The following is a 13,146-nucleotide window of genomic DNA, read 5'->3' on the forward strand; positions in this document are numbered from 1 at the left end:
GCATCACTGGGGTGGTTTGGGGTAGAAAGAAAAAGCTGGGTATCATCAGCGTACTGATGATACCCAACTCCAAAGCCACGAATGATCTCACCCAGCGGTTTCATATAGATGTTGAACAGGAGAGGCGAGAGGACCGACCCCTGAGGAACTCCACAAACGAGAGACCTCGCGGTCGACCTCTGCCCTCCTGTCAACACCGACTGCGAGCGTCCCTGGAGATAGGAGGAGAACCACTGTAAAACCGTGCCTCCCACTCCCAATCCCCTGAGACGCCGCAGCAGGATACCATGGTCGATGGTATCGAAAGCCGCTGAGAGGTCCAATAGGACTAGAACAGAGGAATGACCCCTGTCCCGAGCCCTCCAGAGATCATTCACCAGCGCGACCAATGCCGTCTCCGTGCTGTGCCCGGGCCTGAAACCCGATTGGTACGGGTCTAGATAATCCGCTTCATCCAGGACCAAAGGGAGCTGGTGCGCCACCACACTCTCAACAACCTTCGCAAGAAAGCGAAGGTTGGAGACCGGACGAAAGTTGTTCAATACAGCTGGGTCCAAGGCAGGCTTCTTGAGGAGGGGCCTCACCACCGCCTCTTTCAAGACGGCAGGGAAGCTACCCTCACTCAAAGAAGCTGATATAACTGCCTGGAACCAGCTGCGTGTCCTCTCCCGGGCTGCATAAGTCAGCCAGGAAGGGCACGGGTCCAATAAACATGTGGTGGAGCTCAGTCTCCCCATAATCCTGTCCACTTCCTCCGGAGTCACAGAATCAAACTCCTCCCAAGTGATATCGACAAGACCACCCGCGTCCTGATCGCCAGACTCTGCCCAGTCGGAGTCCAGGCCGGTCCGAATCCGAGTGATTTTGTCCGACAGATAATTGTTAAACTCCTCGGCACGACCCTGCAAGGGTTCCTCCCTCGCCTCCTGATTAAGGAGGGAGCGAGTCACCCTAAACAGAGCGGCCGGGCGATTATCTGCGGACGCGATAAGGGTAGCGAAGTGATTAGACCTCGCCACCCTTATCGCAGCGAGATAAGACCTAATATGGGTTCTTAGTCGCAATCGGTCGGATTCGGATCGGCTGGACCTCCAACCGCTCTCTAGGCCCCGTCTCCGGCGCTTCATCTCCCGGAGCTCCGCGGAGAACCATGGAGCTCGACGGGATCTGCATCGGGTCAGGGGCCGCAAGGGTACAACTCGGTCAAGAGCCTCAGTGGCTGCCCTTTCCCAAGCTTCCACTAAGGCATCTGCCGAGCTGTGAGTGGGGGAGGCAGGTGGGGACCCCAGCGCTGCCTGGAATCTCGCGGGGTCCATTAAGCGTCTGGGGCGGTACCATCTAACTGTTAACATGACTGAGCTGTGGGTATGTGTCTCTGGCAGGAGCACCGCCTCCTCCTTCACAACTCAGGTGCCCCTGGAGGTGCCTGGGATGGCAATCCAATGGTTGAGAAGGTAGAGGCAGGTTTGGTGGAAATTTGACATTTCTTAGGCACCACCCCCTACATACAGTTGTCCAAAGATGCTGGTTGGCTTTCAATCCCAGCCATTGTCTTTAATCATGTGGTTCAGTTCAATTATAAATTTGCCCTCCTTGTATTTCTGGCTAGTTTCAAAGGCCTGCTCCTGTAGATAGAAGAAGAAGAAGAGAAAGGAACAATACAGGTGGGAGCCAGCTATTGGGGGGGGGTGCAATTGTTTTAAGGAGGCAGAGGAAGAGGAAGGCACAAAGCAGGAGACTCACATATTTCCATCCAAGGGTAGTCTTGCAGTTTTCACAGTATATATCAGCTACAGCATGCAGGCCCGTCAGCAGAACACGTTCCTCTGCTGGGCCACATCCCACATTCACTCTGTAGGGAGCCAAAAGAAAGCACAATATCATCTGGATTTAAGAGGGCCCCTCCGCCCAATCGTCTTCCTAGTACGACTTCTACTTTGCCTTGAAATCACTGAAAATGGAAACCAATCGAGGGATGAAATGAATGGCATTCTTCTTTGAAGCTGGACCCGTCACTGCCATAATGATTCTATTCCCTTTGTGGGTGCTTGACAAAGCTCAGGCTGGTTTGGTCTTCCAGTGGGAAAAAGGGTGGGATTGGATTGGATTTCCCCCAGTTCTGTTAGGTTGGTTTGGACGCACACCAGGACAAGAACTAGCCCAAAACTTTCTCACAAACTGGAATATGAAGATGGAGATTATTCCAGCATTTGGATTATGTCCAGCTTCAGAGTCACTCAGTGACTTCAGAAACAGCACCCAATGAGGGAGGTCAGCCCACAACCCCCATCTGGAAAGGAGGGTAGGGTTTCTGGGGTTTTTTGGGGGGGGTCTACCAAGGTCTTTTGAAGTGTAGTGCCACAGAGACAGGCTGGAGCTGGGGAGAAAGGAGACCCCAAATGGTTTATAACCTTATGGTGAAAGTCAAGTGTGCAATGCATAGGGACAAACAACAGCCTGCATATTAGGAGAGGATCTGATTAGCCTCCAGGCTGTGGCTCTGCTATCAAAATAGCAACAAGGTATGAGTAGCTACTTGCTCCTGTAACTCACTTGCAGTGTTCATTTATTCCTATGGGATCACTGGGAAATAACCCTCTTTGATTAGGTGTGAGTTTCAGTTTGGAATAATGTGCCAATCAATACTAGTCCTGAAGTATTTTAAGTTTGCTTTGAAGGTCTCTTATATGTTTTTGAATTGTATCTGAATAGCCCCCATTCCTGCTGGGTTGACTGTTTTGGAAAAGGGGATTAGCCTATTAAGTTATCTTTTACTGAAATCTATTTCCTTCCTTCTCTCATTTCTACTATCTTAATAGCTTAACTGCTTCTGCTTTCCTTTGTTTCAGCTCCCATCCATGGAAAATGAGAGATTGTCTCTTCTGTTGACCCTTTAATCTACAGATGCCCCATAGGGACAGTGGTAGGGGAAAGACTTCAGTGCAAGATTTTTTCTTTCAGGTAGCTAGATTTTTCTCAACAGAGGACTCTGGCTGGCCAAAGTCCTTGTGGTTAGTGCTAGTGTTAGAGTACTGACTAAATAGAGTTACTACCTCCATCAATCAATCTTTATTACGGTCACAGACCGGCAAATAAAAGCATTAAAACAATAATTAATAGTAAAAAATAAAATTGAAAGACAGGCAGAATAATTTATTGTAATTGGTGGTGGATTAACAGTAGGCCGTTAAAGTTTGCCTACTTTTACATACAGTATAACAGAATTTGGCCACATTCAGGGAAGTTATTTTATACCGATCTGGTAACAGTAGTTGCATGTAAAAAAAAGATCAGCATTTCTCGGATATTTTATCAGGTAAGGTGTTATGAATTGAGTCTGGGAGTCCTTATAGAAGATGCAGTATAGTAGGACCTGAGAGTACTAGCTCAATGAGCATTCAGACATAGAATTAGGATACGGCAGAGACTTGCTGCTCTTCTGATGGTAAACTAAAACAACCATCTCATCTGTCCTGGCCCCAGACAATGCCACTTAACATAGCTAGAGGTCCTTTGGGAGAGAAAACCTGAGTGCAGGTTTTATATTTTTTTCTTCCAAAATATGTTCCTCTTTTGTGATACTCACACAGAGTTGAATAGGTATGCCCGTCCTTGGCTTCCTTGAAAAGACTGTAACAAAAAGGGGAAGGGGGCATAGTTAAAAAACAAAATACTTTCCTGTCCCTATTTTAAACAAATGCCTCCCATCAACCTTGAGTACTTTCCGCAGTTATTTCTCATCCTGCCACTCTGTCTCCCTGGTTATCACACACACACACACACACACACACACACACACACACAAACACTTTGGGAACCCAAATCCCAGGAGCGGCCTTCAGCCTGTCTCAAGCTGTTTTTATCATCTTCTGTAGACTTTAGTTCCAGATCAGCTGCTTATCTTCCCCTCCCTGGCTTGGCTGATGGCCATCGCTCTCTTCCCCGTTTCCTTGTTGATTCTCTAGTTTGCTTTCAAACCCATGAAACTGAATTTAATGATTAATCAGCCACAGCTGAGACCTGTTGCCCTTGAAAGCTCTTGAGAATTGGGGTGGAGGTGGCTGGCAAGCCTAGGCAGGCATCTCTGAAAGAACCCATTGCCCTCTGTAAACAAACCCCCCCCCACACACACACACCCTTCTCTTCATGCCTTCTTCTAGTCCCAAATAATTTCCCATCTTTTACTGCTCAGAAATTCTGCAGCATCTGGAAGGTGGCTCCGGAAAGAGATGTGATGTTGCAATTGGCGGTGGCTGCTTGGAGGACGGCCCTCCCCTTCTTTGTCGGTTTTTAACTGCTTTATTCCCAGAGGAGAAACTTCTAGATCTAAATGGTGGTTTGCTTGGGAGGTGCTGATTTCTCCAATAAACCATACCGGCCAGAGTTTGGCTTGCTTAATCTATACCAAGGGTGTAAAACTCAATTTCATTGAGGGCCGCATCAGCATTGCGGTTGCAGGGGTGGGGGGGGTGGGGGGGGTGTATGACCAGGGTGGGCACGGCCTACTGGGTGGGCGTGGCTAGAGTGGGTATGGCCTACTGGGTGGGCGTGGCCAGCTCTACCTCGTTCGCATCAAGGGTGCCTATAGGGGCCTGGGCAGGAGTGGGACAGATCTCAGGGTCTCTGGCAGAAGGAGGGTCTCTGGGCCAGGGCCAAGGCAGTGGGGGCCGTTCCCTCACTGTTTCCAGGATGGCTTCGCGGGCCGCATGAAACCACTTTGCGGGCCGGATCTGGCCCCCAGGCCTTGTGTTTGACATGTCTGATCTATACTAATTATAATCTATGTTCCCAAGCCTCTGTATTTAACTTAAAACATTAATATTGCTCCGTTAGGGTAAAAAGTATTTTAAGATATTATTTGACACTGGTCCTGGAATGACTTACAGGTAGTCCTCAGTTTATGCCCACAATTGCAATTACTGTAGGGAATTACTGTGGCTGTTAAGTGAAGCCTGTGATTGTTAAGCAAGTCTGGGTTCCCCCATTGACTTTGCTTGCCAGAAGCTGGCTGGGAAAGTTGCAAATGGTGATCATATGACCTGGGATGCTGCAGACGTCGTAAATACATGCTAGTTGTCAAGCATTCAAATTCTGATCACCTGACCGTGGGGATGCTGCAGTAGTTGGTCACCACGCAGTTCAATTGTAAGCCACTTTTTTCAGTGCTGTTGTAACTTCAAATGGTCACTAAACAAATGGTTGTAAACTGAGGACTACCTGTACTTGTTAGAGGATTGACAAATTTTAAAGGAACACAGAAAATCCACAGTAGTAATTTTTACGTTGGGGTATAAGAAAATATGGCTGTCCTTTCTCTGTCGCCCTTCCGTATTACATTCTCCTCCTTTGGCAATAAACCGCCTTATGATTTCCTTTTTCTTTTAAAATGAGCTAACCTAGGCGCAGCAACCCCTTTCCCTTGGGTGCTGTGATCTTCTCTAGAGGGGTGTACCAGGGTTATCTCATTCCCTTTTTTGTACCTTGGAGATGAGGTCGTCGTGATTAGCCAGGTGGGCCCGGCAATGCACACAACTGTAGCGACGGTGACAGTTGTCCAGATAGGCCTGAAAAGTTTTGGGTTTGGACAGCCTCACCATTGTGGTGGGAGTCACACCAGGAGAAAAGCTGCAGGAGAGTTGTGGAGAACTAGACAGCTCCTGGAGGAGATGTTGGGGGAGGGCAGATGAAAGCCCTAAAAAAAGAGGAAGAGGCAGATCACCAACCTACAGAGATCCTATCAGAAGTGACAGCTTACAGACCTAGAGTCAGAATGCCAAGATTTTGCTTCTTAGCTCTGGGAACTGGCCAGGTTCTGTGTAACCAGTCTAGTATCTAAACAAAAACAATACCACGTGGTGCTTTCCTTCCCTCCCTCATGCTCTCCCTCCCTCCCTCCCTCGGCAGCTTCTTGGAGACTCAGCCTGTAATTAACCCCAGGATGTAGGTCACAGCTGATCATCCCGTGATGAAAGAAAACTACCTTAGGAATAAGGCTTTAACTTTCCAAGCCACCCTTCCAATTAATTTCAGGGTAGGTCTTCTTAGTACAGGGGTCTTCAGACTTGCCCAATTTAAGACTTGTGGACTTCAACTCCCAAAATTCCTCAGCCAGAACACGTTGGTTGAGGAATTCTGGGAGTTGAAGTCCACAAGTCTTAAATTGGCCAAGTTTGAAGACCCCCCTGTCCTAGTACGTCTCCAACCATGAACACCCCTCGCTGTAAACTCTAGACTTTTCTTATAAAAACAGCTTTCCGTTTTCTTTATTCTACCAGATTGTGCACATAACTGTCAAGTATTATAACCAGCCACAGACCCCAAACCTATGAGCAGTTTTCACTTTTGCAGCATGGGCCTTTGTTCAAATACATATATATATAATCCCACCTTTATTTTTATAAATAGTTCAAGGTCTCAAGGTATGTCTGGACTCAGATCATTTCTGTTTATTTGCATCCCACCTTTATTGCTATTTGTAATTGTAATCTTCCTCCTATTTTTTTCACAACAGCCCTGTGAGGTGGGCTGGGCTGAGAGAGAGTGACTGGCCCAGAGCCACCCAACTGGTTTACATGCCTAAAGTGGGACTAGAATTCAGACTTCTGGTTTATAGCTGGGTGCCTTTACCACTAGACCAAACTGGCAACTAACATCCGCTTGGTTGAGAGGGAAGGGAATGTCAAGACAGACATCAACAGCTTGTCACCGAATAGCAGGCAACATTAGGAGTTGTGAAATGGTGAAGGGATCTGCTGCTAAGCCAGGAAGAAGGCAGAAGGAATCTAGAGGAATCATGTTACATGATGGCAAGGGGCAGCTTCAAAGAAACACAACAAAGGGCTTGGAGAATTGTGTGGCCCTTAAGTGCAGCCAAACCAGAGGCATTGGAGACATAGAATAAGGCACCACATGAGAGAGCTAGCTGGAGAAGAATGGGGTAGACACAAAGCAGCCTTGAAGATGAGAGAAGAGGAGGGAGGAGCAGAGTGATGGGATTGCTAGGAAATACAGTGGGCTAAACCAATCAGCTGGAGAGGAATTTGAGGGGAGGCGGGCAAGAGGAAAACCTTTGGAAGGAAGGATGGAGGCTTGGTTTTCAAAGCGGGTGGGTGGAGTGGTTGTCTGGAACCTCATGGTGGAGGAGGAGAAAGGTGCTTCCTTCAAAGGGAAGCAAACCAGCCAGTCAAGCAAGCAAGGAAATGCTGAGCCAGGAAAATCTCCCTGGAAGCTGGATTTGTGCTTTGACTATTTTTTTAGAGAAGATCTTAGCATTTGGGAGAACTGAAAGATCCAACTTAATCCCCCACCCCCTCCACATTTTCCCCTCTTCCTCCTAAGCAAGCTTTAAACTTAAAGCAAGTTATGAATATCTACCTTACAGGCAAACCTCTGCTTTTCCATGTGTGGCCATGGCGTAGAGGTTTTTTATTCCCCACCTTTTTTAAATTTCCCCATAATTTCTCTTAAGAATCTACACTGAACACAGAAATTACTGGTAGGCCAAGGAAAGAGAGGAATATAACAAGGGATGAATGTGAGGAATAGCTAGACAGGAGCAATAAAGGAAGAAGTGTAAGGAAGGAAACAAAGAAGGAAGTGGTTTTGTTTAAAAAAAAATACAGTTCCTTTATTTTTTTAAAAAAGGATTTGTTTACAATTTTGAAAAAGATTTTTAAAAAATCTTAAATGTCCTCCCATTATATGCCTTATAAAAATGTCATCAAAGTTCCCAAGGAACTGTAACACAAAATATTGTTCTTCTAAATAAATTACATATTTGCCAGTAACAGTTGCAACTGAGATTGTCTTCTAAACAACATCCAAGACAGTCTTAAGAAAGAACAGAAACATACTAGCCATAACTAATGGGGAGGCATCTTGTTTACCAGCAATTTATTAATTGCTTTTCTACTAGATGTGCACAGGAAATACGTATATGTTTTTGTCTGAACACCAAATGAACTGGACCATATAATTCAAATACTACCTTTTGCACATTTATTTCAGAAGATAATAAAGCTTTTTAAAATATGATAAGGAAAATATATACCAGGTATGAGGAGGGATTTTCCTAAGCTAATTTGTTTTATACGTGAGGCCTATAAATAAACATTGAGCTTATCTGACTTTAGTCTCTGTGCTGATAATGGAAAAGATGATTATTGCCATGATATATTGTGCTCTAAGAACAACATACTTGTTTATATATAGCAATTCGACTCTGGTATAGCAAGTAAGAAATAAATGGGCAAGATAAGATATTGAAATGATTTGAACCTCAAGAAAATATAGTGGATCTGATATATCAAATACAGTGTGCCTGTAGAAACACACCCAGAAATAGGCTATTTGGGAACCCTTTCATGAGAGAAAAATAGGAATAGAGAAAGACATGAGACAAGCTGAAGTATCTTGGTTTCCTTTTATTGTAACAATCACGTGCACTTTATATTTACTTATTTTTATAACTGTTAAACAGGAAGCTTGAAATATGCATGTAGAAAAAGAGGAGGTTGATACAGGGGGTGGGACAGTTGATGATAGGGCTGGGATGAGAGTCATAAACTGAAAACTGTGTTTGTGTTCTCTGCCAGAGGTAAATGGCAAGATTTTTTACTTCGAGATCAGAAGGAGGCAGTTGTTGAGTAATAGGCCAAATTTTATATTTCCGTATAAATTGTAGGACCACTCATCCAAGCATTTATGTTTATTAAAAACTTCCTAAAATGTGAACTTTTAGAATAAGGAAAAAAGGGTATGGAAAGAGAAGTTGGAGGTGTAAACCACCAGCACCCCCTCCTTCTACTAAAACTTTTGAAAAATAGCAGCTGGAAAAATGTAAATTCCCTTGACTGATGGGCAGAGAAAGGAGAGAAATCTACTTGCTCGGAGAGACTAAGGGAGGGTTAAAACCAGCTTTCATAAACAGTTCCGTCGTTTGGCTACCAATCGATAGTGTGCAGGAAACTATCCTCCAAGGACAAAAACAAAAAAACAAAAAAACGCAACCCCGACTGCTCAATAGATAAAAGATGCCACCTGATCCCGAATTAGAGACTCTCGAAAACGGATCCCTCTCTCTATAGCATTTCCTGGGGGATTAGAGGGGATGCGGGCCAACCGCGAGGGGAGGAGATAAATCCCCTGCTGAAATAACAAAAAGGTACATTTGGTTATCGCAGGAAACAGGCTCTCTTTGCGTGGACGGGATGAGGGCAATAACTGGCAATCCTCTGAAAAGAACCCACTGGAATCCCGTTTCCTCCCTCTCCGGCTTATCAGATCCGTTCTGATAGCTTGGAGGATCTCCCTCCTTTTCAGGCGGGGTCAGCGGGTCACTGGAAATCGGTGCCCACAGACACCCAATGCCTCCCCCCTCCCTTCATTCCTGCAAGGGAGGACCCAAGGGACGCCGTGCGTCTTTTGATACATACACCCGGAGAGACCGACCACGCACCGCCAGCCTTTCGCGGGGGAAGACGCGTCCACGGGCGCCGCCGCTTCCCTTGAGCCCTTTTCCCCGTCTCACCTGTCCGAAGAGCAACGGCGAAGCGCCCCCGCCTGGGATGGTGCCTCGATGCGGCTTTTGGGGAGGGGAGTCGCCCCGCCGACAGACCCGCAGCCCCCCGCCGAGAGCTTCAGCTGGGAGTCTAGACTTCCTCTTGTTTACAAACCCAGGCTGTGAAACAAAGGTGTCTCCTCCCCCTTTTCCCCCTCCCTCCCTCCCTCCCTCCTCCTTTCTGCGGGCTTCCCCCTCCGCTCCTTCCTCTTTCCGCCCAGCCAATCGGGGGCGGCTATGCAAATAAACTGCAGAGCTGATAAAAGGGGAGGGGACGGACGCACACGCGCACGCGGGGGAGGCCGCGCTTGATTTGGCACGGAGTCGGGGGGCGGGGCACGGCGAGGCCAGTCGGCAGAGATGGCGTGGCTGGGCGGCGCGTTAGAGCCGCGCGTGGGCCGGCCCTGAAAGCGACGGGCTTCTGGGCGCGTGCAGAGTGCCTCGCGCCCAGACGATCGGGCGGCCGGAGGGAAGGGTGGGGGCGGGAACTTTTTTTTCTTTGGAAACGACGTCTTAGTCTTAGTCTTTTTTTTTTTACAGCGAAAGTGGCATCTTGCAGATGGGCGCTAATACACTTTAATATGATAGCCTTCCGTGCCTGGCAGATTTTGTACCGAGGAAACAGAGGATCCTGCAAACGTCTCGGTGCTGAAATTGACTTTTCTGCTGGTAATAACGCTTTTTTTAAAAAAAATAAATAAAATAAAAATCCGGATATTAAAATGTAAACAAATATAAACACCATCATCGCTGTAGTAGAAGCTCTTCCCCCAAGGCAGACCACATCTTGAGGATAACTTTATTGTCACTTTGAATGTACACCAATCGGCATACATCAAAATGAAATTTCGTTGCATACAGCTCTCAAAGGGTCACCACCTCCGATATATACTCCTTGTTTTTAAAATAAATAAATAAAATAAAAATCCGGATATTAAAATGTAAACAAATATAAACACCATCATCACTGTAGTAGAAGCTCTTCCCCCAAGGCAGACCACATCTTGAGGATAACTTTATTGTCACTTTGAATGTACACCAATCGGCATACATCAAAATGAAATTTCGTTGCATACAGCTCTCAAAGGGTCACCATCTCCGATATATACTCCTTGTTCGTGGCCCGCTCAAATTTCACATTGTCCATTTTAGTCTCTAGGGAGTGAACGATGGCACACAGGACAGATGGAAATGGGGCTCCATGTGGACTAGCCCTCAAATTCGCTTGTATTCTGACAACCTCGCCTTCTTTCCTTTTTCTGATCCTGACTTCCACCTTTTCCTCAAAGAGGCCCTGCTTCTTTTCACCCCTGGAGCATGCCGCCGCCACCAACTCCTCCAAAAGCCCCACTCCCTTCCTCTGGGCCTGCTGACAGCCTCATCCAGCTCCTTCACTCCATAAGCTCCAGGTCCTCTCCTCCTCTGCCTCCTCTGGAAACAGCCCTGATTTGCAATACAATCCATCACTGGCCCAGCAGTCAGATCTTGCTGCTGGTAGAACAAATTCAAACAGTGCCAACGACTTTTATCTTATGGGGGCATCTTATTAAATTCAGAAGTTGCAGACTCTACATTCCAGTAAAAAGGAGGCGTGTGTGTGTGTGTGGGGGGCAATTGTATATGGTGGGATCTGAACAATTATTCTGTGCTTGGGTATTTTGGAAAAACACTGCAAGCCAAAGGAGACAACGTTGGTCTGGGAGGGGAAGGTGGTCATTGTTTACTTCCTCATTGTGAGTCAGGGTTAGATGTCAGGAGGAAGGAAATTGTCTGGCATGCCTGCAACAAAGTAGACTAGATTAAAGTTTTATGGTTATGCAGGATCTGAATCTGCATATAATGACTTCAGTTCCACAAGTTGGCTAATGCCAGAAAAATAACCATGCTGCTGCAGTGAAACCAAGTCCAATGTTGCTGATTAGATTAATATATGCATTTGGGGCATCAGTTGTGATGGCCACAGCCTGTTTTATCAGCTGCATAAAATGACTTTTTAAAAAAGTGAATAGGCAGCTTATGACCAGGGCTAGTTTGGTCTAGTGGTTAAGACACAAGGCTAGAAACCAACGGACCATGAGGTCTAGTCCCTCCTTAGACATAAAAGCCAGTTGGATGATCCTGGGCCAATCACTCTCTCTTAGCCCAGCCCACCTCACAGGGTTGTTGTGGTGAAAATAGAAGGAAGAAAGTGTGTTGTATATGTTTGCTGCCTTGAGTTATTTGTAAAAGTAATAAAGGTGGGATGCAAATAAACAAAAATGATCTGAGTCCAGATAGAGAAACGTGCTTTTTACCTACCTCCAGCCTGTATGAGGTAGAACACAGCACATTGTAATATTATGCAAAACATGAATGAGTGCCCACTTATCAAGAGGCAACATGATCTAATCAGCATGGCAGTAACCTTTTTCTAACCAGCAACTGCTGATTCTGGCACAGAGGAAGATAGATCTTGTACATTCTGCAACTATCTTGTCCTTGGATTTGAGAAGATCGACTTTGGTTGAGGAAATCCAGTGGTTTCCTTTTACTCTAATAAAAGTCTTCGTCAATGTGGTTCTTTTTAATTGGACTCCACAGGAGTCTAAAAACCTTGCAGTTTTTTTGCTAGAGATTTTATACATGACCCCCCCACCTTGTCAGCTGGATTCTATGAGCTATGTTGATATGCTTGAAATGAAGTAGAATGGGAGATAGAAATGAATTTACTTGCTAAGTTAGCTGCAGAACTGCACGTATGCAGCTTGTGTGATTGTGGGTGTTTTCCAAGTTGTTGCCTTTGCCTTTCTTTATATTGTTTACTTGGCTTAACTGCAGCCAGCTCTAGCAAATATTTATTTGAAAGGGAGTGTCCCCTAGCAGTTAGGAGTGGGAAGACCTGGGTACCAATTCCCACTCAGCTATGCAGCTTCTTCAGAAAACTTTGATTTTTACTTCTCATTCTAAAACACACCCAGAGTGGGTTTGGACAGAAGAGTCTGAAGAGCCATCTGTCTGTAATAGGGTTGCAGGGGGTTAGACTAGAAGATGTCCAAAGTTCCTTCCAATTTTGTTATTCTGTATTCTGCTTGTGAGAATAGCCCTGGACACATGACCAAGAGACCCAAGTCTTCAAACCAAGAGAAAAAGGATAAAACTATGTATTTAAGATTGATTTTATTTATTGTCCAAATAGTACAATGTGATCTATTATTCATATCTATGTGATTTCTAAGAGTCAACGCCAACTTGATAACACATGAGTAAATCATAATCAGATTGGAAGGGATGATGTACAGTAGAGGTTCCCAATCTTGGCAATTTTAAGTCTTATGGACTTCAACTCCCAGAACTCCACAGCCAGCCATGCCAGCTGGCAAATTCTGGGAGTTGAAGTCCGTAAGTTTTAAAGTTGCCAAGGTTGGATATCCGTGATGTACAGTATTGACTAAACCGAATTGGAGACCTGAATTTTCAACGATATCCCCATGATTTCTCTCCAAGTCCATGAACCTCCCTCCCTTCTGCTAGGTAATTGTGGTGTCCTTCTGCCACTATTATATCTATAATTCCCTTCCCCTTTGGGTGGTGACCAATTTCCTACAATT

General features: G+C 45.7%; 1 protein-coding gene across 1 annotated transcript; it reads right to left on the reverse strand.

Moving 5' to 3' along the window:
* Positions 1-1,266: 1,266 nt before the first annotated feature.
* On the reverse strand, positions 1,267-9,711 carry LOC308676509 (protein yippee-like 3). Its single transcript, XM_081342345.1, has 5 exons — positions 9,530-9,711; positions 5,481-5,692; positions 3,587-3,630; positions 1,744-1,852; positions 1,267-1,625 (listed from the first exon to the last, which is right to left on the reverse strand). Exons 2-5 carry the CDS (start codon positions 5,595-5,597, stop codon positions 1,536-1,538), a joined length of 360 nt encoding a protein of 119 aa, XP_081198471.1. The 5' UTR covers positions 5,598-5,692; positions 9,530-9,711; the 3' UTR covers positions 1,267-1,535.
* Between the last annotated feature and the right edge of the window lie 3,435 nt (positions 9,712-13,146).

The sequence above is a fragment of the Vipera berus genome, assembly GCF_964194415.1.
Source record: "Vipera berus genome assembly, chromosome: W".
Lineage (NCBI taxonomy): Eukaryota > Metazoa > Chordata > Lepidosauria > Squamata > Viperidae > Vipera > Vipera berus.

Bases quoted from the DNA above. Each gene is read 5' to 3' on its own strand.
- LOC308676509 (XM_081342345.1), bottom strand. From the start codon at position 5,597: ATGGTGAGGCTGTCCAAACCCAAAACTTTTCAGGCCTATCTGGACAAC. The intron at 3,631-5,480 runs GTACAAAAAAGG...TTTTTGTTACAG, and splicing joins ACGACGACCTCATCTCCAAG to TCTTTTCAAGGAAGCCAAGG. The intron at 1,626-1,743 runs GTGAGTCTCCTG...TTCTATCTACAG, and splicing joins CTACCCTTGGATGGAAATAT to GAGCAGGCCTTTGAAACTAG.